General features: G+C 35.3%; 1 protein-coding gene across 2 annotated transcripts in view; it reads left to right on the forward strand.

Annotated features, from left to right (window-relative positions):
- SPATA17 (spermatogenesis associated 17) overlaps nt 1–20,592 on the forward strand; it is a 113,702-nt gene extending 93,110 nt beyond the window's left edge. For both annotated transcript variants that reach the window (XM_058165423.1, XM_058165424.1), the window contains exon 10: nt 18,655–20,592. In XM_058165423.1, the coding sequence (XP_058021406.1) occupies nt 18,655–18,735 (81 nt within the window). In that variant the 3' untranslated portion in view covers nt 18,736–20,592. The remainder of the gene's footprint in view (nt 1–18,654) is intronic.
- The last annotated feature ends 2,360 nt before the right edge of the window (nt 20,593–22,952 follow it).

The raw sequence follows: 22,952 nt of genomic DNA on the forward strand, positions 1-22,952 counted from the left end.
AGGAGGCAGGCTGTTTGCTGCAAGGATGCTAACCCAGATGAATACCAGATGGATGCTGGGACGCAGAGGCAGATTTCTTTTCTTGTTTTCCTCTTCTAAAGCTAATCTGTGTCTTATAGTCCACAGCTTCTTAAGTGCGAAAAATATGGTAAATATTCAATATATACTTATTTAATTTATTTTTTAAATGTGCTGCCACTATCACTGATACATCGACTCTGGAGATCTTATAATCTAATAAAAATTAAGAAGTATTACAAAACAATTAAAACTAGAAGAATTAAATAGAAAAGCTAAAAATTAAAATGCGGGGTTGTGCTTACTTGTGCTTACCCTGTAGTGGTTCCTGCCAAAATGGTAGCAACTGCAGGTTCACTGTTTTCCCTCTTCAAGAATTTGAAGGTCTAAATCTATTTAGCAAAGGTGCAAATGATAAATTGGTAAAAAGCTATCAAGGGTAAATGCCTTCAACAAGAATTGTGACATGAAGGAGCCATCGATACATTAAAATGTTTGCTTATCTTAAAGTGCATTGTTTATGAAAAGTTTCTTGAATCTGACAGTCTTAGTGCTGTATCTCCATATGTTCAGTTATATGTCTTCATAAAACATCTATATGATTTTGCAATCTTTGTTTAAAATAGAAAAATGTGCATTTGTTTTGATGCAATTTTACATTCTTATATATTTTTTCTAATATAGAACATTTAATTTATTCTATATTAAATTAAAATTAATGCAATTTAATTTTAAATTTTACAAGTATACATATAGATTTTGGATGTGATTTTGAGCTGAGAGCTGCATTTAAAAGTTCAAAGACAAGCACAACATGAAGGAAGTTATATTCTAATCTGTATATTGGTTTAGGTTGAAAATCCCAAATTATTAATAATGCATTTACAGGAAGTATGAAATTTTAGAAATGAAAATGCACTAGGCACCAAAAATGTAATCAACCATGATTTGTCCCTTGTGATGAGGTAATTAAGGGATAAGAACTATTAAGTAATCTTCCACTTGTCAAAATGCTTACAATTTCATATCCATCAAAATGAAATGATAGTCCACAATCTTTAATACAAAAAATGAAACTTCTATAAAGATTTTAGACCAATAACTTGCTAATGGCAGCCACTTCAGTCATGTTCCTTCTCTCCCACAATAAAGAAGTGGTATTTAAGATCTTACTGTTAGTAGTACTTCACGTCATATACCTTGTTTTTGGTGACTTAACAGCCAGTTCTAAGCCTTTTTTCCTTATTTGCTCCTGTATATTTGTTTTCAGATAGAATTTTAATATACTACAAAGTACAAAAATAGCCAGTACTCCAAACAATTAATTTAGAGAACCTAAGCATATTGCACAGAACATAAAGTTGACCTTTACCGTCTGCAGCTTTTGAAATGAAGTGGGATGTGGAAGACATCATAGGCTTAATGTGGCACATCGCTGTCTGCAGAAACTTGGGTGGGACTGTGCCTGCCCGCCCACTGCACCCGATGATTGAATCTGCTGTCACCAGCATCCAGATAATAATGAACATTGAGCTTAACGACCGTTATTATGATTATCATAATTGATGTGTGAGTGTAGTGTGTGGGGTTCATTACAGCTAAACTGTATGATATGTATGATAGAGGAACATGCCGTGATTATGGATAATTTTATTTTTACACACTGATTGGGATAAAATATGTTTTCAACAGCCCATAATAATTTTAGAAGAAAGTATGTGCGTGTACCTGTGATCCAGGTCTGCTGCAAAATAGCAATCCCCCCCAAAAAAAACCCACATTACTAATATTGATAATTAATTAGATAATTAATGACAAAAGCAATTCCTCTTCAGAATCAAGTTATATTAATCATCTACAACAGGGGTCTTCAACCTTGGCCACTTTAAGCCTGGTGGACTTCAACTCCCAGACTTCAACTCTAGGAGTTGAAGTCCACCAGGCTTAAAGTGGCCAAGGTTGAAGACCCCTGATCTACAAAGTTAAAAATTTAACAATAATGTTTAATTTAATCAAGTTCCAATGTGATATATGATTTGCAAAAAGTTATCAAAGAATAGGTTCTGAAATATCTTTTTGCATACAGTGAAATAGGTTCTGGATTTGGTCGTAGATTTAATATGTAAAAGTTACGGCATTCTAACTTTTAAAAATGCACTTCTCTTTATACAGCATGATCTTTTCTTTTTCTCTCCATTTTTAATCCTGGTGATTGAGAGAATCTCATTGATAATAAAGGATGTGGCAAAGCAAAAAAGAACTGCGCAGCTCAATCAGCAAAAAAATAAAAATAAAAAAAATTGCTATCTCCAAAACAAGACCACAATCCGTTTGTACTTCCATAATTAGATTCAGGTTCCCTAATCAGAAAGCTAAATACACACAAATATACAAGCCCCAACAGCATTTTTAGAAGGTTACTAATGGATCAAAAAAAAAAATAATTTGGAAGGTAGAATATAAAGTGGTGATTATGAGGATCTGAGCCATTCAGTGAAATTTGCATGAAAAAAGTAATTGTCAGCATTTTCTAACATTTGAAAAAGGTTTGTCAGCAAATATTTGAATATTTTATAAAACTTGATTTTCAGTACTGTAATTTCTCAGCAAAAACATTCCATGCTCTAATAGTATTGTGGGATTTCAAAGAACAAGCAGATTCTAAAGAGAAATTATATGGCACTTATTATACCATCTAACTAGCAATCCAGTTTGATTTGTCTGTTGTATGATAAATGTCTTGTGTTGCCTGTTGCCTACCTTTAATAACAAAGCTAGCTAGTATAAAATAAAATCAGCATTCTGATAAGTTAGGCTACAAAAAGATCTCAGCTTTCTAAACGATTCTTCTTAACTGAGAAGATTGAATTAAAAAGTTTGATATCTAGTTAACAATTCTGCTAATATATTGACAAACAGCCAAACCCATTTTGGAGCTCTCATGGGGCATCTTGTGTAAAGTTTTTTACACAGTTATCTCTTTGCAAGGTTATCCAGATTTGTTCTATGGGTTATCCTGGGTTGTCCCAATGCATGCTAAATCCTGCTACACAATTGAGGCCAGGAGAGAAGAAAACCCACAGCAATATGAAAACTCAAAATGCTGAATAGCATAGCATAGCATAGCATAGCATAGCATAGCATAGCATAGCATAGCATAGCATAGCATAGCATAGCATAGAATAGAATAGAATAGAATAGAATAGAATAGAATAGAATTCTTTATTTGCCAAGTGTGATTGGAAACACAAAGAATTTGTCTTTGGTGCATATGCTCTCAGTGTATATAAAGACAAGATACATTTGTCAAGAATCACAAGGCACAATACCCAGTGACAGTCATATGGTACAATAATCAATCAAATCATACTAGGAAACAATATCAATATAAATCGCAAGGTTACAAGCAACAAAGTTACAGTCATGCAGTCACAAGTGGGACAACAAAAGGTTTTGCTGTGCAAAGTGACATCCCTTTTTTTTGTCACAGTGCAATATAAAATTCATCTCTACTTTTACTAATATAAATACTTTCATATTTCACTTTTATTTTACTATTTTCATAGTCAGCACATGGGAGCTTAAAGAGAGTTAAAGCTCCCTTTAATGATTGGTCAACTATTGTTTTCTTTTCCAAGAATGCTAGGTATATAAACTAACATCAGAAACATCTCACTTCACTTTACAGGAAGTTCTCAACCATTCATTTAGCAACTATTTAAAGTTACAGTACTGAAAAAAGTGTCGTCACATGAGCCTCCCAGAATTCTGACAGCCATGTGATCAAAATTTGAGAGCTTGGCAACTGACATATATTTACAATAGTTGCAGTGTCTGAGGATCATATGAGTACCATATGTGATCTTCCTAGTCAACTTTCAACAAGCAATAGGGTAAACCAGATTTGCTTAACAACCATGAGATTTGCTTAACAATGTGACAGTAAAGATTATAAAATCAGTTGCGACTCACTAAACAACCACCTTGCTTAGCACAAGAAATTATGGTCCCAATTGTTGTAAGTCGAGGATTACCTGAATCATTGTGTTCATACAGATAATGAAGTGGTTCTATTAGGATCAAGATCTTTTCATAGTCCATCTCTCCATACTGTATCCCAAAAAGAGAACCTAGAAACTCTTATAGATGAACTGGTAGATGGTTGACCACTAACTTTGCTCTTAAGGCTTTGTCACCTGCTATCTTTGATTTTTGTGTCACCTAGCCTGGTGTCAAGGACTCTGGAGAACTTGAAAGCTAGCATACAGTACTTATTTAGAATATTTTAATTGGTCCTAGTAAGAGTAGTGCTCATAGGGACGCTAAGTGGCTAAGATGCTGAGCTTGTTGATTGAAAGGTCAGTAGTTCAGCGGTTCGAATCCCTAGTGCCATGTAATGGGGTGAGCTCCCGTTACTTGTCCCAGCTTCTGCCAACCTAGCAATTCGAAAGCATGTAAAAAATGCAAGTAGAAAAATAGGGACCACCTTTGGTGCGAAGTGTTCCATGCGCCTTTGGCGGTTAGTCATGCAGGCCACATGACCACAGAGACATCTTCAAACAGCGCTGGCTCTTTGGCTTTGAAACGGAGATGAACACCGCCCCCTACAGTTGGGAACTAGCACATATGTGCGAGGAGAACCTTTACCTTTACTAAGAGTAGTGCTCAGCTATGAATCTGGACTATTTTTCACTTTCTATTTTTGATGAAGTAATTTGGCTCTAATCTTGTTTTTTATTCCAGAACAAAGACAGCAATGGCCCCAAACCCCAAATTAGATAATAAGTTTTAATCGACACATCCTAAGAGTTTGGCAAATGATCTATTAAACATGCACATAATATTTCTGTCAAGATTTTCTAACTTTTACAGAATGCAAATGAGCTTAAAAATGTGACCATTCACTGTTTGCATCTGTGCTGATGGAGTTCTGCTTATTGAGCAAGGATTATATTAATATAAAGTTATTTACTTTTCTCTCTTTTCTACTTTTTCTACTTTTCTTTCTAAGAATGCTGTAATGTCTATTATATCTTTTGTCATTTTACTCAGAGCAGGTCAGTTATGATGACATTTTCAAAAAGTTTCCTAAAGAAAGTTATGATAATAATGAGGTTGACTCCGTGTGGGTGTAAATTAACAATGTCCTTTAATTTATACCTGCTCTATGTTCTGCTGATACAGTCTAGTTAGTGACAGCACTTAGGTCCTTGGAAAGGAGAGAACAAGTCAATCAAACAATACAAAACCATGCATATTAAAACCGACTTGGTGCCCTGATGTGAAGCTGCTTGACTGAGCAGTGCAGTGTCAACCATGTCTTTCTTCTAATGCTAAAAGTAATGTACAGAGACAGAGTGACACTCCAAGTACAGCCTCCCATCAGCTATAATTAATCTTTCAGTTAACAGAAGGACTAGAAAGCCTTTCATCAGCCACTTCTGAAGTCGAAGAGACCCTGCTTTTTGATGTTTGTATTCTGAGTAAAATTGTCCCCACCAGTTCTAACAAATTGAAACACCAGGCTAATTATGGCAGCTAATGAAGTGTGGGGAATGGTCGCAGCTTGTCTTGAAACTGTTCCTTCAGCTCAGATTAGAGTTTCATCAATCACTTTTTTAAACTGATCTAGAATTGCTTCTGCCTGGTGCTTGGCACTTTTAAAGCTGTTTCTGTAATTGGTTTTTCCCCAAAGCTTAGGCTGTTTTTTGAAATATTATCTTTTTTAGGATAAAATACTCAAACGTATGTGTGTAGGTCAGCATGGGTGCATGTTATATATATTACTTCTATCAGCTGATCACTTGGTAGAAAACTAATGAAAATAACTCTTGATATACTGCTTTTAATCCATCTCACAATAGCAATAGAACATATTCACGTATATGCACATGATTGGCTATTCTTGGGCTTCAATGCATTCTGGCATAACCACATGAGACACAGGGGCAAAGGAGAGATAGCCTAAGTATAATCAGAGGTTTCAGATTAAATGAGTGGTTGGGATTATATTCTAGCATATATCATTCAGAAAAATCAAGTGTGGCTTTGTTTTGTTTTGTTTTGAACTTCTGTAGGAAGTAATTCACAGAAATGATTACCGGTATATGCAATTCAGAATAACATTTCCACTTCCTTTTTTCACAGGGTCAAGTTACTCACTAACTAAAATTTGAACAAATGCTACCTATAAATATAGCTTTCATTAAAAAAATGAAATGTTAATTTGTAACATTTGCATTATTGTACAAATTACAAATTGTAATTGTAATTACAAATTATAATTTGTAGTACATTACAAGCATTTATAGGCTTAAAAATTAACATTCTGTTTCAGAAAGGTTTACATTTTCTAGAAGTGCTGATGTTTAAAATCTGAAAAATGAAGGCAATTAAAGGCAATTATGGGTTTTATTCTCTGCATTGATTTCATTTTTACAGTTAAATGATACTTATAGATAGCTTTCCATTTTCTTCAAGTAGATCTAAAAATCTGGAGCAATAAAATTAATAACGATCAGTAATTCAGAAATTCACACCTTATCACACTTCATGAGGAGACATATTTCAAAGTAACTGTAAGTGTGTTCTTAACAATGTTGGGACTTTTGATAAAATAGGAATCCAGTGCCAACAAAGTTATATGAAAGATTCTGTTTTCAAAAGTCCAGAGGTTCCCAAAGAACAACTCCAGCTGATAAGTTACGCCAAAATAAAGAAACCATGTTGACATCTTATCAAGAAGAATACGATGTCAACATGTGAGAGACACACAAGGAATGGAATGGACATTCCAAATACTGCCTAGCATTGAATCCCACAAAATACCTAATTTCACAATTCCTTTAGTGAAAGAAAGAAAAAAGAGGAGAAGTGGCAGGTGGGTGAGTGTGTGCATGCAAGCTAAGCTCTATTTGTGTGAGTGGTGGGAACACCAGTGGGAACACATGCCCACTGTTTGTGCAAACCGAGCTGCGTACATGCGGCCTTGCCCACCACTTCTGCAGAAATATCCCCTCTCACCCCTTCCCCCACCAATCTGCAAAGCCGGAAAGTTTGCAGAATGCTGGTCTAAAGGTGCCCCTTATTTGTTTTTCTTTCTACACAATAATAACAACCTGGAGATTAAAGACAACAAAATACTGAACAAAGAAATGTATTTAAAGAAGAATACTTGTGATCAAGAATATCTGATGAATTCACAGTCAGCCTGCCTATTTTATGAAAAAAACCATTAACAGATTTGTTTCAGGATTGCATGACATCTTTTCTTTTGAAAAGTATTTCAAACCAATGCTTCAGACTGTGAACTACCTTGTATAAACAGTGGGATTTTTTTTCACTTTCATCTATTATTAAGACCTACAAAGTTGTAGTGAGGGAGAAGGAAATCAAGTTATTACTAAAATAACCTCTAATATATGAGGTGATTTAATTGCTAATAAATAATTATTTTATTTTTTGCATTTCTGAATGCCAAATCCCTCAAAGAGGGACTCTGGGCAGTACTATAAAATAACAGAATTTAAAAACAGTACCATATATAAAAATTAAAATGTTAGAATTAAAAGTTCAAAATTATTTAGAAGGAGGCAATAATAATTAAGCCCTGTTAAAGATTAATTTAAAAGAAAAGGGTGGACTCTCAGGTCACTGACCAGCCTCACAACTTCATGCTGCTTTGGGCTCCCCACAGACTCCCCACAGAGTCATGTTTTAGTTCCTTTTCAGAAGGACAGGAGAGTGAGGGCCTGCCTTATCCTCAGGGGAGAATATTCCACAGGGTGGGGGTAGCAGCAGAGAAGGCTCTCTTTCTAGTCCCCACCAGTGGGAGTTCTTTAACTAATATGCAACATACCATCCCTGCCTGACCAGTTTGGCAATGGGACAAAGCCAGTTTCCTATATAGCCTGGTACTATACTATGTAGGCTTTTATACGTCACAACCAACACCCTGAATTGGTCCCAGAAGCAAACTGGTATCCAGTGCAGTTTGCGAAGCAGAGATGTTACATGTGGTCTTCTTTGGGCACCCGATACAGCTCATGTGTGACTGCATTCTGCACCAGCTGAAGCTTCCAGATACTTTTCAAGGGTAGCCCCATGTCAAACACATTGCAACAGCCCAAATGGGAGGTGACCAGAGCAATGAGTGACCAAATGGAGAGCATCCCTATCCAGGGAAGGGCATAACTGGTGCACAACACTGAGTTGAACAAAGCCCCCCACCCACCCATGGCTGCCACTTGCTCTTCAGGAAGGAGCCATGTGTCCAAGAGGACCCCCAGATTACACACTGTCTGATGCAACCCCATCTAAACTCTTATATAGAGAAGGCCATCAACAACCATTCCGTTACCAAGTTCAGCTGAAGTATCTTGTTTCCCATCCCAGCCCCCACAGCATCCAGGCACTGCAAAATAATGTTCACAGCATCAATCACTTCACTTGGGAGATATATAACTAGGTATAATCAGGTTGCTGATGATACTTCATCCCATGGTGATGGATGATCTCACTCAGTGGTATCATGTAGATATTAAAAAGGAGTAGATAGTGTGCACCCCACAAACCAGCCGTGGACTGGACCAATTTGGACCATATTCAGAGAAAGCAGGTGAACCAGCACAAAACAGTGCTGAACAGTGTGTGTGTGTTTGAAGTGGGGAAGAGAAAGAGAGAGCCTCACTCATACTGCGTCAATTTTATTTTTTTATTATCTCAAGAGATAGTAAGAAAATGTAATAATAAAATTTTTAAGATTACTATTTCTTTTCTGTACTATCACATAATCTTTTACCATATCTTATGTATAAACAGTAATAATAGGGATAATCCCCGTTACATGTCAACACTGTTTTAATAAGAGTATCTACTATACAGTGGCAAATGTTACATTTGATAAATACCATTTATTTAAACATGTAGGGAAAATTAGCTGTTATCCCCTATTTAGAAAAAATAATTTTGGAAATTATCATGTAAGACTTAGACCGTTTCAGTTACAACAGTCAATAAGTTTAAAATGCCAGTCCAACAATTTCATCTGTACTTTTGTTTTTTAGCTTTGATTCAGTAAAGTTCAAGGGTATCCAAGTATGAAATAGCTTGTGAGGAAATTCACATCACTGTCTTAATTTAATTTTGTTGTAATGAAGAGTGCATTTGTTCCAAAAATAGAATATTATCTCTGGCAATTTGGGTTGGAATATAGATATTAAGGATATTTAGGAAGTGCCAGGACAAAATAATAGCCCACACTTTATATATATATGATATAGGAAAAATAAAGTTATTCTTTTACAATTTATGAGTACTTCCTTATTGAAATATACATCTTACTCATCCTTAAAGACCCAGAAATACAGTAAATGTATAAGCATATATGATGCCATATTATAATACCTCAGCTAAACACAATTTAGACTAAAATTAACCTTTCTTTGGTTGTTTTTTTTACTCTTTTATATTTTTTTACTACTTTATATTTTTTTATTTTTTCCTTAGCCAATAAACTATACTTTAATGAATCATGAAGTGTAAATTAGACCACATGACATTAGTATAGCAGAATTAAATTTCCTAAGAAGCTTAACATTTACGTAAAGAGGGGTAAAACAGCTGTTTCTAATACTTGCAGATGTGAAGGTGCACTTGAAAATAGGCAGCTAAATTCAAAGAAAGCTCAGGATCAAAATAGGAACCATGACCCTATTTATAAGTGGCTAGGAAATAAGTGCATTGTTTTTCTCCACAATCAGGAAGAGCGCTACTTTTTGAATAGCAAATAAATATAAATTATGTCAAATAAAATCAGCTTAATTATTGCAGTTCCAAAGGTGCTTTTCCAATAGGCAATTGGACTTTCTTGTTTTTCTTTGAAGATGTTTTGCTTTTGCTTAGATAATATATAATATCTAATTTCAACAGAATCTAGCTATAATGATGATACATGGAGAAGGGATTAAATTATATAACTTTCTTAATTTTTTGGAAACAAAAGTAAAAAACTAGAAAAAAATAAGTCAAGAGATAATAGAAGACAAAATAAAGAAAAATAGCAGATAACAGAAAAAACAAAGATATACAAAAAATTACCAATTCACCCTCTTTCACAACCAAATTTAAACAAAACTTAAGTCCAACTCTTGCTCTGCAATTACAATATAGCATCCATTTTTAATAATTTATAAATATTACTAGCGGTGATTTCATTTTTTTCTGTTTCATGCAAAAAGTCCAAAAGTGGCTTCCAATTGATATGAAATTTAGCCGATGCCCTTTCTCTAATCAGAGCCATTGGTTTTGTCATCACATCAGCTTTGCCAACCACTCTTCCATTATAGGTATTGTTGGATCCTTCCAGCCTTGAGTCTATAGCAGTCTTGCTGACGTTATAATATATAAGAAAAAATGCCATGCAATTTATCCAAAGTTTTGTCCATCAACCCAACAAAAATGTCTCTGGTCTGAATTGTATATTAACCTTTAATTTTTTTAATTAATAACTTTAGCTTTTTACAAATCCGCCAAAGGAGATAAAATATCCCTTGGTATTTATATCTACAACATGTTTGAACTCCTTTTAGGCATTTTTTACAATCTTTCCAGTTATAAATACTGTACCATCCATACATTGTTTTATAGAAACTCTCTGTAAGATTGTAATTTATTATAAATTTCAACCCTTTTGTCCATATGTTTCCCAATGCCTCATTTATATATTATATCCAAAAATTTTAGCCGATCTTATCATGCAATCATTAACATGTTCATTTTCTATTTCCAGCCTCAATGAAAATTTGCATATTTTAGAAATAAATTGTTCGTCATTAGTACGTAACTCAATTTCAAATGTAGTTTTATCATATGGACAGCCATACACTTTTTTATCAAGTTTAAATCTTTCTGAGAGTTAATGTGAAAATCATTGACATGTATATCCTTCTGATACCATATCTTCTCTTGATTTTATTTTAAATGCACCTTGGGCATATTTTAGCAGTTCATGAGAAGAGATTAAGTTAGCTGCTCATATAATAAAGATTAGATTAAAAAACTGTTCAGTTATGATCTTATAATTCCATGACTGCTTTGAATCTTGCGTGAGTTATTATGATTTTATGAAAAACTAGCAGCTCAACCTTTTCCTAATAACAATTCTTTTACCATGCACTGTTCTGTTTGTCTTCCAACTGAACTGAACTCCAATCTCATCCTGATTTACAAGTGCTATCAAAATAGATATATAAATCTATTTATGAAACAAGCACATAGTATTTCTCTGTGTGTGTGTGTGTGTGTGTGCATGTACATACATACACACACACACACTTATAAGGTAAAGGTAAAGGTTCCCCTCGCACATATGTGTTAGTCATTCCCAATTCTAGTAGATGGTGCTCATCTCTGTTTCAAAGCCAAAGAGCCAGCGCTGTCCAAAGACATCTCTGTGGTCATGTGGCCAGCATGACTAAATGCCAAAGGCACATGGAACACTGTTACCTTCCCACCAAAGGTGGTCCCTATTTTTCTACTTGCATTTTTTACATCCTTTCAAACTGCTAGGTTGGCAGAAGCTGAGACAAGTAACAGGAGCTCACCCTGTTACACGGCACTAGGGATTTGAACTACTGAGCAGCCGACCTTTCAATCGACAAGCTCAGCGTCTTAGCCACTGAGTGACCACATCACTATATACACCTATACATATACATGTATACACATATTTCTTGATTACTACAATATCAAAGCTGACTTTCTGCAAAAAATAAACCAGCTATTATGAGATATAATTTGATATTTAGCCACTGACCATCAATTAAAATTGAAAGAAAACACTGAGAGAAGTATGTATCTTCTCATTTTTAAGAGGGTTGGTCAATATTTATAATTAAATTCTGTTGCAAAAATTATACCAAAATTAATATATTTTTGTCTTTGAAAGATAAAAATATTAACGTTTCTAAAGACTTCCCACTGTGAGAATAATTCCCTCATATTTGTAAATGTTCTCATACCCTTATTTAGCTAAATAAAGTACAAAGCAGAATGCTAATAATATGGCAGAGGCATGCAGAAGAATACAAAAACTTTTTTACAATGAGTAGTTTTTCTATTTTAGAAATTGATGACAGTTTGATTCAAGCCTACCTATAAAATCATTAAATAAGTTGAAAATTGACTTCAATTTCTGTCAGTTAGTCTTGTTAAATTGGAGATATCTTCTTTGTTGTTAGCTTTGCTTTCATTTGGAGGAGGTAATTAGCCAGAGAGTTAGATGTGCTGCGTTTTGAGGCAGTCCACCAGCTCACTGAAAAATACCATTAAATCCTTATGTGGAAAACACTTCATTTAAGACTGCAGCTAAGGAAGGTACTCAGCCTTCAAATGAACTCTAGGATAATATCATAAGAATGTGGAGGCTGATTATAGATAGTAGACATGATAAAGTAACTGAAAAGGTGTGCGCTTCTTTCTCAGCATAAAACAATTAAATAAAATCACCTTTTATGTATTAATGAATTTCTTAACAGTCCACAAAATGACCAGAATAAATTCCCTTCAATTAGTTAAGATTTTTTTTTCCTGAAAAGTAATATATATACCCATGATGGCAATCCTATGGCACGTGTGCCAGAGGTGGCACACAAAGTCCTCTCTGTAGGCACGTGCGCTGTCACCAGTTGCTCTTCTGGTTTCCGGTGTCCACAAGCGCACCAACCAGCTGGTCTGCTCGCATGCCAGAGCTCCAGAAACCGAAAGACCATCTGGCCAGTGTGTGCCGGCCATCTGGTCTTTGGATTTCCAGCACACTCGTGCACGCAAAGACCATCTGGCTGGTGTGGATGCGAGAAACGGAAACTCGAAGACGAAGTGGATGGTGCATGCATGCACACCACCCAGCTGGTTTTCGGGTTTTTGGCGCTCTGGTGTGTGTGCAATCCGGTTTGGGCACTCAGTGCCGAAAAGGTTCACAATTACTGATATATACTGTAGTGTAGAACATTTACTACTGATAAAATAAGTTACATCAGAGACATTTAAATTATAACCTCTGGTAGCCCATCAACTTTCTTCAGATGCTACAACAAAAGTTTGTGAAGTGTCCCTTTTTAAAGGTTTGTAAAACCCTAATGATGACTCATTGATTTTTAAAAAATGTTTATTCTTGGCAAAATCTACAACTGATAAAACTTCATGGAAAGATAATGCCTACTATTCTGGTTGATTATTTTGATCAGGTTATAAATAAGAATCAGATTCCTTTAGCCCTGGGAAGTAATTGCTGGTTATGGTTAATATCCCACCTCATCTCTCTGTTTCTGAGCAATGCTACTTAAGGTGTCTAGATGTACAAGTAGGAATTGAAAATTATAGCATAGGACCCTTTCATTAGCTGAAATATTTTAAACTTGTTTCACTGAGACCAGTATTGGTGTCAATGTACTTTGTGTGAAAAGTGCAATAGCAGCATTAGTATTTGACAGCCCTTGTTGAAATAAGTGAAATTAATGGAGCTCTTTTCATATAAGACAAGGCCATGGTACCCCTTTCATGCTGCTTACAGACAGAGAAAAGTCAATACTTTTTTATTACTTGATGCTGACCTACATCCTGCACTACAAGTGCCAGGCCCACTAATTGGTTTCAGTTTTGAGGAAAGTTTGCCCCAAAGAAACATTGGAGCAGATAAATCAATCTTTTTTAGGGTAGCTTAGTGGCTTTGAGCACTTTAAATGACATATGTGTTGTATTGACAAAAGGGCCTGTTATACTTATTTTGTCATGTCAAAAGCCCTAGTACTACATAGAAGTGTTAACCGGTATTAATTTGATTAATGGGAATCCCCAATTTATTAGATAAACATTTTATTTTAATAATAGATTCCCACTTTTTTTCCTTTATTTTTCTTACCCCTCCTCCCCACCCCTTTTGTTTTTCCTGTTAAATAGCACTGCATAGTCATTAAAAGTTTGTGAAGTAGCTTGCAGCTTCTCAGTTCAAAGCTCTTATTTTGCTATTACAGTCATTAGGATTTCAGGAAAGACTTGGTTGAGGACCCCTAGAGTTAAATGGAGGGGGCCATATTTTTTGCCATTGATTTTGAAGCAGAACTTCCCACTGAGTCCTCATAAGATATATTTGCTATTAAGTGCTTTTTTCCAAATAAAACGTAAGTACAATTGCACTGGACAACATCTGAAAACAAAACATACCTTTTTTATTTACATAGAAACATATGATTGGTACCCAATGAAATAATCATTTCAGATAGTGCATAGACTCTAATTTAGAATAGAATAGAATAGAATTTTTTATTGGCCAAGTGTGATTGGACACACAAGGAATTTGTCTTGGTGCATATGCTCTCAGTGTACATAAAAGAAAAGATACGTTCATCAAGGTACAACATTTACAACACAATTGATGATCAATATATCAATATAAATCATAAGGATTGCCAGCAACAAGTTATAGTCATACAGTCATAAGTGGAAAGAGATTGGCGATGGGAACTATGAAACGATTAATAGTAGTGCAGATTCAGTAAATAGTCTGACAGTGTTGAGGGAATTATTTGTTTAGCAGAGTGATGGCCTTCGGGAAAAAACTGTTCTTGTGTCTAGTTGTTCTGGTGTGTAGTGCTCTATAGCGTCGTTTTGAGGGTAGGAGTTGAAACAGTTTATGTCCAGGATGCGAGGGATCTGCAAATATTTTCACGGCCCTCTTCTTGATTCGTGCAGTATACACGAATCAATATAAGTTGTAGGTATGAGAGTGAAAACTGTAGAATTCATTTATAAATCTTAAGTGGATAACTTTAGGGTTGTCAATTCTGTTTGTGAAGCAAAGTGAGAAGAGAATTGTTTTCTTCCAAAAGATAATTTTGAAACAAGTGATTTTGGTCATTTGGACTAAGATGCCTTATCCTCTTATCCAATGCTATTTTGCTGGATAGCAAGAAACACAACAAAAAAGCAAAGCTTCTTTCTTATAAACAGGGCTTTACTCTGATGATATTAAACAAATCTATCTAGTATATACAACTTTAAAAAGCTATTATTACATTGCAGACCTTAATTTAGTAATTTTTTCCAAACATAAGATTGCATCTAGGACTGACCAGTTTGATCACCTTGCGGTCCAAGGGACTCGTAGGAGTCTTCTCCAGCACCATAGTTCAAAGACCTCAATTCTTTGGCGCTCAGCCTTTCTTATGGTCCAACTTTCACAGCCATACATTGCAACTGGGAAAACCACAGCCTTGACTATGCACATTTATATTGGCAGGGTGATGTCTCTGCTTTTTAGTATGCTGTCTAGATTTGGGATTTCCTCCCCAGGATTAAGCATCTTTTAATTTCTTGGCTGCAGTCCCTATCTGCAGTGATCTTGGAGGCCAGGAAAACAAGATCTGTCACTACCTCCATTTCTTCCCCATCTATTTGCCAGGAAAATATACATACATACATACATACATTCATACATAAAGGTAAAGGTTCCCCTCGCACATACGTGCTAGTCATTGCTGACTCTAGGGGGCGGTGCTCATCTCCGTTTCAAAGCCGTGCAAAGCCGAAGAGCCAGCACTGTCCAAAGACGTCTCTGTGGTCATGTGGCCGGCATGACTCAACGCCAAAGGCGCACGGAACACTGTTACCTTCCTACCAAAAGTGGTCCCTATTTTTTCTACTTGCATTTTTACGGTGCTTTCGAAACTGCTAGGTTGGCAGAAGCTGGGACAAGTAACGAGAGCTCACCCCATTACACGGCAGCACTAGGGATTCGAACCGCTGAGCTGCCTATCTTTCGATCGACAAGCTCAACATCCTAGCCCCTGAGCCCCTTACATACATACATACATACATATATACATACATACAGTATTTACCTTTCACTCCAAACTTAATATGTATTTCAAGAAATACTGTGTTTGTAAAGACACAAATAAAGGAAGGTTTGCAGAATAATATTTTTGTCTAAATGAATTATAGGCTACTGTTTTATTTTTCCTTTTTTAGACATCACTTGTAGATATTGAGTAATTTTATGCAAAAAAGATATTGTTGACTAAGTAAAGTAACAAACGCTGCATTCTCTTCAATATCACTATAAAAATCCAACATCTTAATCATTGCAGCATATTAGCTGAATATGTTTCTTTCTCAACAACCAACCCTTCCAGCAAAAAGTGGGAAAACAATAAATTCCTGGCCTCCCAGAAATGTGTAATATGGCCCTACCTCTTTACTTCATTACCTGTCTAATATAGCTCTTTCTTAAATATATAACTTGATTTTCAAAAATAAAAGATAAAAAACAAAGAAAAATTTGTAAAAGAAAAATGATCAAGAAAGAAAGAAGATAGAACTGCAAAAAGAAAAAAAAGAAAGTAAAAAAATAGAAAAAGAATAACTTGTGACTTTCTTTAATACAGATAGGAATAAAAAATAAATAAATCAAACAGTCCAAGGTTAACAAAAATCCTGTGTATTGAGCCCCTTTCCTTAAAAAGGGGGCCATTACTATTTTAAAATGATCCAGTAAAGTAGTTCTGTAACTGTTTTATGACAGTCGTGGTTTTTTTTAAATATACATTTCAGAGGTAATTTTAAACATAGGAATAAGTTATTTCCAAATTGCTCCTGGGTAATATCAGTGAGTCTTATCTAAGACAATTCATTTGAATTTGTGACCGGAGAATGCATCAATCTTGCTTGCATTAACTAGCCCGCAAAATCTGGTTAATAATTTGGGCATTTATTATATTTTCTGAATAATTAGAAAAATAAGAAGGCAATCACATTTTAATATACTCTTTCATTAGCATAATATCACACAGCCATGTGAACTATAAGTTGTTCTAAGAACTGGTGGGGACTTGTCTTGCTACAGTCAGAGAAAACCCATCCACTAGTTTAAATATTCAGCTGTGACCATGTAGTGAAATAGCTTTTAAACAACAAGATAAACAGTACAGCTGCCAACATAAAGTAATCTTATGCTAAGGGACTGGAATGACACAGTAGACTTCCTCTTTGTCATTTTGACTTGGATTTGGAGCTGGACGTGGGCTCAGTTCCAGCTCAAAAAGCCATTCACTTCAAAGGAACCTAAATTGTCCCAAGGAGCTAATTCTGGCAGTCAGTTGTTGTTATTGTCTGGCAAGTCATCCTAATAGCCAAAGCCGTCTGCTCTCTCAAATCAGAGCTTATTTCTGGGGTCAGAAATGGCTGTTCTTGCTTTAACCTGATGAGAGACGGAAGCAGAGGTTTACTGAGAGTAAAATAATGACAGCTGTTTTTTTATTATTATTATTACATTCTGATTGTGACTTCCAACAAGTTTATTGTGATTTGATGTTTCCCTCCCCCTTTGTTTACCTCAATAAAACCTAATTATCCAAATATAAACCAGTCCACAGTTGTAGCTTTCTTTGAATATAAACTGTTTTTTGGGAGGGGGTGGATCTGTTATATTCCCTGGAATCTGGCAAAACACATTTTCATTATAATGTTTGTATTTTCAAAGAAGTTTCTTGTTCTCATGTACCTAGAAATTCATCAGAAATATTTTTGAAGCATCAGGAAAAGAGACCTTTATCAGCTTCAGTTGCCTCTAGCAGTCACTTTACTCAATTCTTTTTCTTTCATCTTTTCACTTAGAAGTAAGTTAATAGAAGTGCAATGAATTAAATATTGTAAATATTTTTTTAATGTTTTACAGTTAATCCAATCAGAGGCTGGCAGGGAAGAAGGAAGAATTAGGAACATTTTCTACCTCTCTTACTTGTTTCTAAACTTCATTATTTTGGATTTTGCACAATGTTTACAACATCATGTTAAGGAAATAACTTTAAATGGGCTCTTCAGCATAGTGGCAAAAATATCAAATCACATCCTTCCTATTTAAATAGAGTCATTGAAATCCCAGTGATAATTACCTTTAGGTTTTCCTCTACCACACTAGAAGTCATCTTCTCCAGCGTGAAGAATAAGGCTGAATGAATAACATTCCCAGAGCCTCTCTTGCCCAATATTAAACGCATTTGCAGCCCCAGGGTGGAAAGCCTGCTAATGTGCAAAACAAAGCCAGTATCTTCCATTTTTTCTTGTACATGTTTCATCTTGTTCCGTCCATGTTCCGTCTTGTTCCATCCTGCCATACTCCTAGATATACTTGTCTTGCAAGATTTTTATTATTATTATTATACAAAATGACAGTATACACAGCAAATGAGATAACTATGCTGGATTTCGTATCACAGATCACTAGTCGAACACTTCCCAAGCGTTGTTTTTTTTTTTTATTATTATTATTATTATTATTATTATTATTATTATTATTATTATTATTATTATTATTATTAGTTTGGACAACAGTAAGAATGAGTTGTTTTTTTATTATACATAAATTATACCTCTCAGTTATTGGGCATCAATTATTGTTTGCAGATCTATAAATATATGAGTGAAATATATATGTGAAAAATGTTCTAACAGAATATCCATGATTAAGTTGAGTTTGTCATAATGTCTTTGTACACATAGAAGCACAGGGAAAAAATTATTCAGTTCAAGGTGGAGGCAGATTAAATTTTCACACATTTTCCATCTTTTTCTCCCCTCTAGGATTTCTTAACCGTGTTACCATCAATTCCTCTGTTTGGAAAGTTTGGTCAAGCCTATTCCAGAGCTGGGCAATTCGTTTAAACATTACTTCTCCAACCAGTTTTGTAAGAAATTTTAAAAGCTAACTCTTTTAAGGCCAAAAATGGTGCCTATGCTTACTGTACCACGCAGTCTTGTTGAAGATTTTTATACTGACATCATTAGTATAATCGAGTTGTGGAAGTTTTGAACTGAAAGAAGGTTTCCATAGCAATTGATCAACTGCTGTCGCCATTTCTATGAAGAATATCTGAAAACAATTTCAGGAACAGGTTTCCATCTTTCCTTTCAACAATCAGAAACTCCAAATAGTAATGACATCTAAAATGAATGCTATTTGACAACAATTTGAAGAATCAGGGGCATTTTCTTAATCAGATAATCTCTGCTGTTTTTACAGTTATTTCAGAAATATAGCCTCTTTCTTCTATTGAAGAATAAATAAACATAACATAATAAATTAATAATGTGATGTCATCCATATGAAATTGTTAAAATGTTAATATAATGTACCCTTTCCTACATTAGTATCTTCCCAAAGTCTTGAAAAATCAACGCCCAGAATTCATTTTCAGGTGACTGGTAATATGCTGTGTGGGTATCCTGGAGCCTTAGCTCCAACACATTCAGAAGTATTGTATTGGTGATAGCAAATAGAGTGTAACACTTACTGTCTAAAATTCAAGCCAAATATGGCTTTTCCCAGGATCATGCTACAGTTGCAGGGCGTGGCTACGTGGTCCTGGGAGAAGACACCTCTGCTTTAAAGAGTTGTTCGCAATTCCTTTGTGAGTACCTCCATGCTCGCCAAAGCAGTGCATAACCACAGGGCTCTGTGAGATAAAGCATATATTACTTCCCAATCCTAACTATACTTTCTTATAACTGGATCAATTTATTTTTACTATATGTGCCACCTCTGCCTTAGGAAATAATCATGTCATTCATTTGACTTTTAAGTTTCACATTCTTTATGTTACTCCAGGTGTTTTGTTTTCTTTTTCTTTTCCTTTCTCTTTTATCCCCTGACTTAGTGGATCCTTCTCTTTTGTATCACTGTTATGGAGGGCACTGAAGGATTATAAAACCATTAACGAATCACTGCAGAATTTTCCTGCTTCATTGGTCTGCTTCTTAGATAGTCATTGTTCACAGAATTTGGTTGATGAGCCCTCCAAAAGTTCTCTGTACATAAAAAGTGGCTCAACGCTACAGTAGGTTCGGCCATATCATTTTACATCCTGTTTCATAATATCTGATGGTATCAGATACAAAGAACAAAGCGCCCAGCTCTTGGGCAGGGGCAAAGCATAGATCATTTGTAAAGATGACAACAATACAAATCAAAGCTGACAGAAATTTTAAAGCATATTTGGATGCCTCTTTGTGTTTGTGAGTAAGGCAGGTTATCAAAATCAAAGTTTTGGAAGTTTTGTATTTATGACCAGCAGCAGGAAATGAATGTCTTTTAATTCTGGTAAGTGAAAAATGGCAACTCAAGACAAGTCCCTCCTTCAAAGATTTAATTTCACCAAATAAATCTGAGTGCTTTTGTTCTGGGAGGGGAGCAGGGGCTGGTCAGAAGGCATTCATAGAAAGGTGTTGATGAATAGGGAGACCACAGTAATTTTTAGATGTGAGGGCTATCTCTTTGATTGCTGCAGCTTTCTGGTAGTTTATCTCTTCGTGATAATTCACCCTGTGTTGTTACTTACCTTTCTACTACATTTTCCCATCAGTCCAATTAGATCTGCCAATACTTTCTCAGATTAATCTTCTTCCTTGGGTTTCTTTTAAATATATTTGACCCCATTATAAACATAACCTATGCCAAGCAAACCAGTTGTTGTTTCAGTTGCTGATAGCATTCTGCATATATACAGGGTTTTGTTTTTTGTTTTTTAAAAAAGTATTTCCCATTTTCTAAACCATTCATTTATCTACCACTCAGACCTCGCTCAATCCATTTTCCTTCCTTCCAAGCCAGCCAATTTTAACAATCTACTCCCTGAGCAAAATATGCTTGTAGATTTTATGAGACCAATTTAAGAAGACCACATCCTGCCCTTTTTGCATTCATTGAATTTCGTAGGAAAGGGTGTACTTAAAATATTATATATTTCAGAAGTCCACATGTGTGTCTTCTTCCAAGACTATATTTCGCATTAGGGTTAGTATAGTTTTTTAGAAATTAAAGGTTGGAATTCTTTTTCCAACTGGTCATATGGGAGGAGTTAAACCTCAATTGAGGCAATTAAATCTCTAGACAGGATAATTGCAGAGGACAGTACCTAGTGCTGTTTCCTTGTGATAAGAGAGTAATGCTAATGTTTGTCTTGGTTGTTTTGTCATTTTTAACTCCTTAGTCTGCTTAGGCTTCTCCTGTCCCACCCCTTCTTTAGATTCTTCCTTTAACAGGTGACTAATTCTGTAAAATATCCGATGTCATAAACATCTCTTTGTTGCCACACTGCAGCTTTAGTGCCATTTTATAAACCATGGAGTTATGCACCCCTCATATTGAAATGACTGTTGTAGCTCCACATTATTGGTTCATTTTTAATAAAATGGTGTGTATACAAAACAGCCTTCAGCTCTGTAGAAAAAGGATATCTGGTTTTGGTAAGTACATATTATTTAATGAGCTGGTTGATATTTTTTTAAGTTGCATCTATATTTGTTATTCTGGACTAGATTGAACAAAATACACAATTGAAGATGCAAGGCAGATCAATAGAAAGGGCAACAGCAACCAGAAATAGATGTTGGAAAGATGGGTTGAATATTGGGGTAGCAAAAGGACCCTGGGAAGAGGGGAGAATGTAGAAGATGCTGGGAAATAAGCGGTACATTTGAATTGATACCTAATTTAGATAGATGTACAGTTTAGAACATGGTTCTTTCTATAGCTGTAACTAGACAATCATTCAGTAAGAAATCTGATAGCTATAAAAGAAAACCTAAACTTGCTCTGAGCACAGCCTGTATTTCTTTGTCTTTTCACCTTCCAAACAATTTCTATGAAATCTCATTCTTTGTCCACTATATTATTTTTAAAAAGTAAATATCAAATAAAATGCTGAATCTATGAGAAAAGATATATTTATTCCTATTTTTAAAAATCAGCTGGAAATTATACTTCAGATGCTTCTTTCCTCAGCAATCAAGGCTTCTGAATATTAGGAGCACACAATCATATACTCATATAGAGTAAATGGCAGGGCAGAACTAATTTCTTTGATTTCAGATTGAGCCAATAAATTAAAGTACAGCATGACTAAACTGCATTTTCAGAAAGACATTTTCTCATGCACTTCTTATACTTGTCTTGCTGAACAAAACTAAGAACTTTCCCTTAAAAGCTAATGTTCTTAAGATAGCAACTGGCCTTATAACCTAATTTTCCCAATATAAAAAAAAATAGAAGTGAGAATAGCAAAATAAGCATTTTTCTGTTGGAAAAGAGGAGGAAGAGAACAGGAGATTTGCTGTTACTGGCAGAGTAACAGGAAATTAGTGAATTGGTCTTTCAAAAATTTAATTTCATGCACAATATCAAGTTTATGCCAATTATGTTTTGTGTCTACAAGATTATTAGAAAGGCAAAATTTCATATTGAGTTCATTTTGTTGTATGTCTTCAGTGATGGAAAACCTTGGCCTGCAGGTCCAATGGTTCTTCCCTGGCCTTGCTAAGACTCAGTAGATATCCTTCCAGAAATCTGGCTGTTAAACCTTTTATGTGGTGGCGTAAAGTTGCCTGGCACTTGCCTCTCTGTTAGGAAAAGCAAGGGCTGAGTGAAAGAATTTCAAAACCAAGAATTTCAAGACCAAGAAATGTTGATTCTTCAGTGTTCCAGTCAGCTGAAGGCCAAGCACAGTTGAATGAGCCAACATTTCAAGAACAAGAGTTGGCTTCTGGAATGAGGATAAGGACAAGAGTTTCGTGCCTCTGAATTTCTGCTACAGTAATAATGAGTGATTACAATTACCCTAACATCTGCTGGAAGGCTAGCTCTGTTAAAAATGGTTTGCTCTGCTGCCAGTTTCATCTTTCAGAACATGCAGAACAGAACAAGAGAAGCATATGTCTTGGATTTAACCCTGAGTAACTGAGAAGAATTGGTTGATGAAGTTCAAGTGCTCTCTTGAAATGTGTAATTGCAGTGGCAATGGCCTCCGCTTTGTTAGGTGTGCATCTTTAATTTTAGGAGAGCCAAAACCAAAACATTAACCCTTCAAAGAAAATTAGAGTAGCGT

This window comes from Ahaetulla prasina, chromosome 1 (genome assembly GCF_028640845.1).
Source record: "Ahaetulla prasina isolate Xishuangbanna chromosome 1, ASM2864084v1, whole genome shotgun sequence".
NCBI classification, from domain to species: domain Eukaryota; kingdom Metazoa; phylum Chordata; class Lepidosauria; order Squamata; family Colubridae; genus Ahaetulla; species Ahaetulla prasina.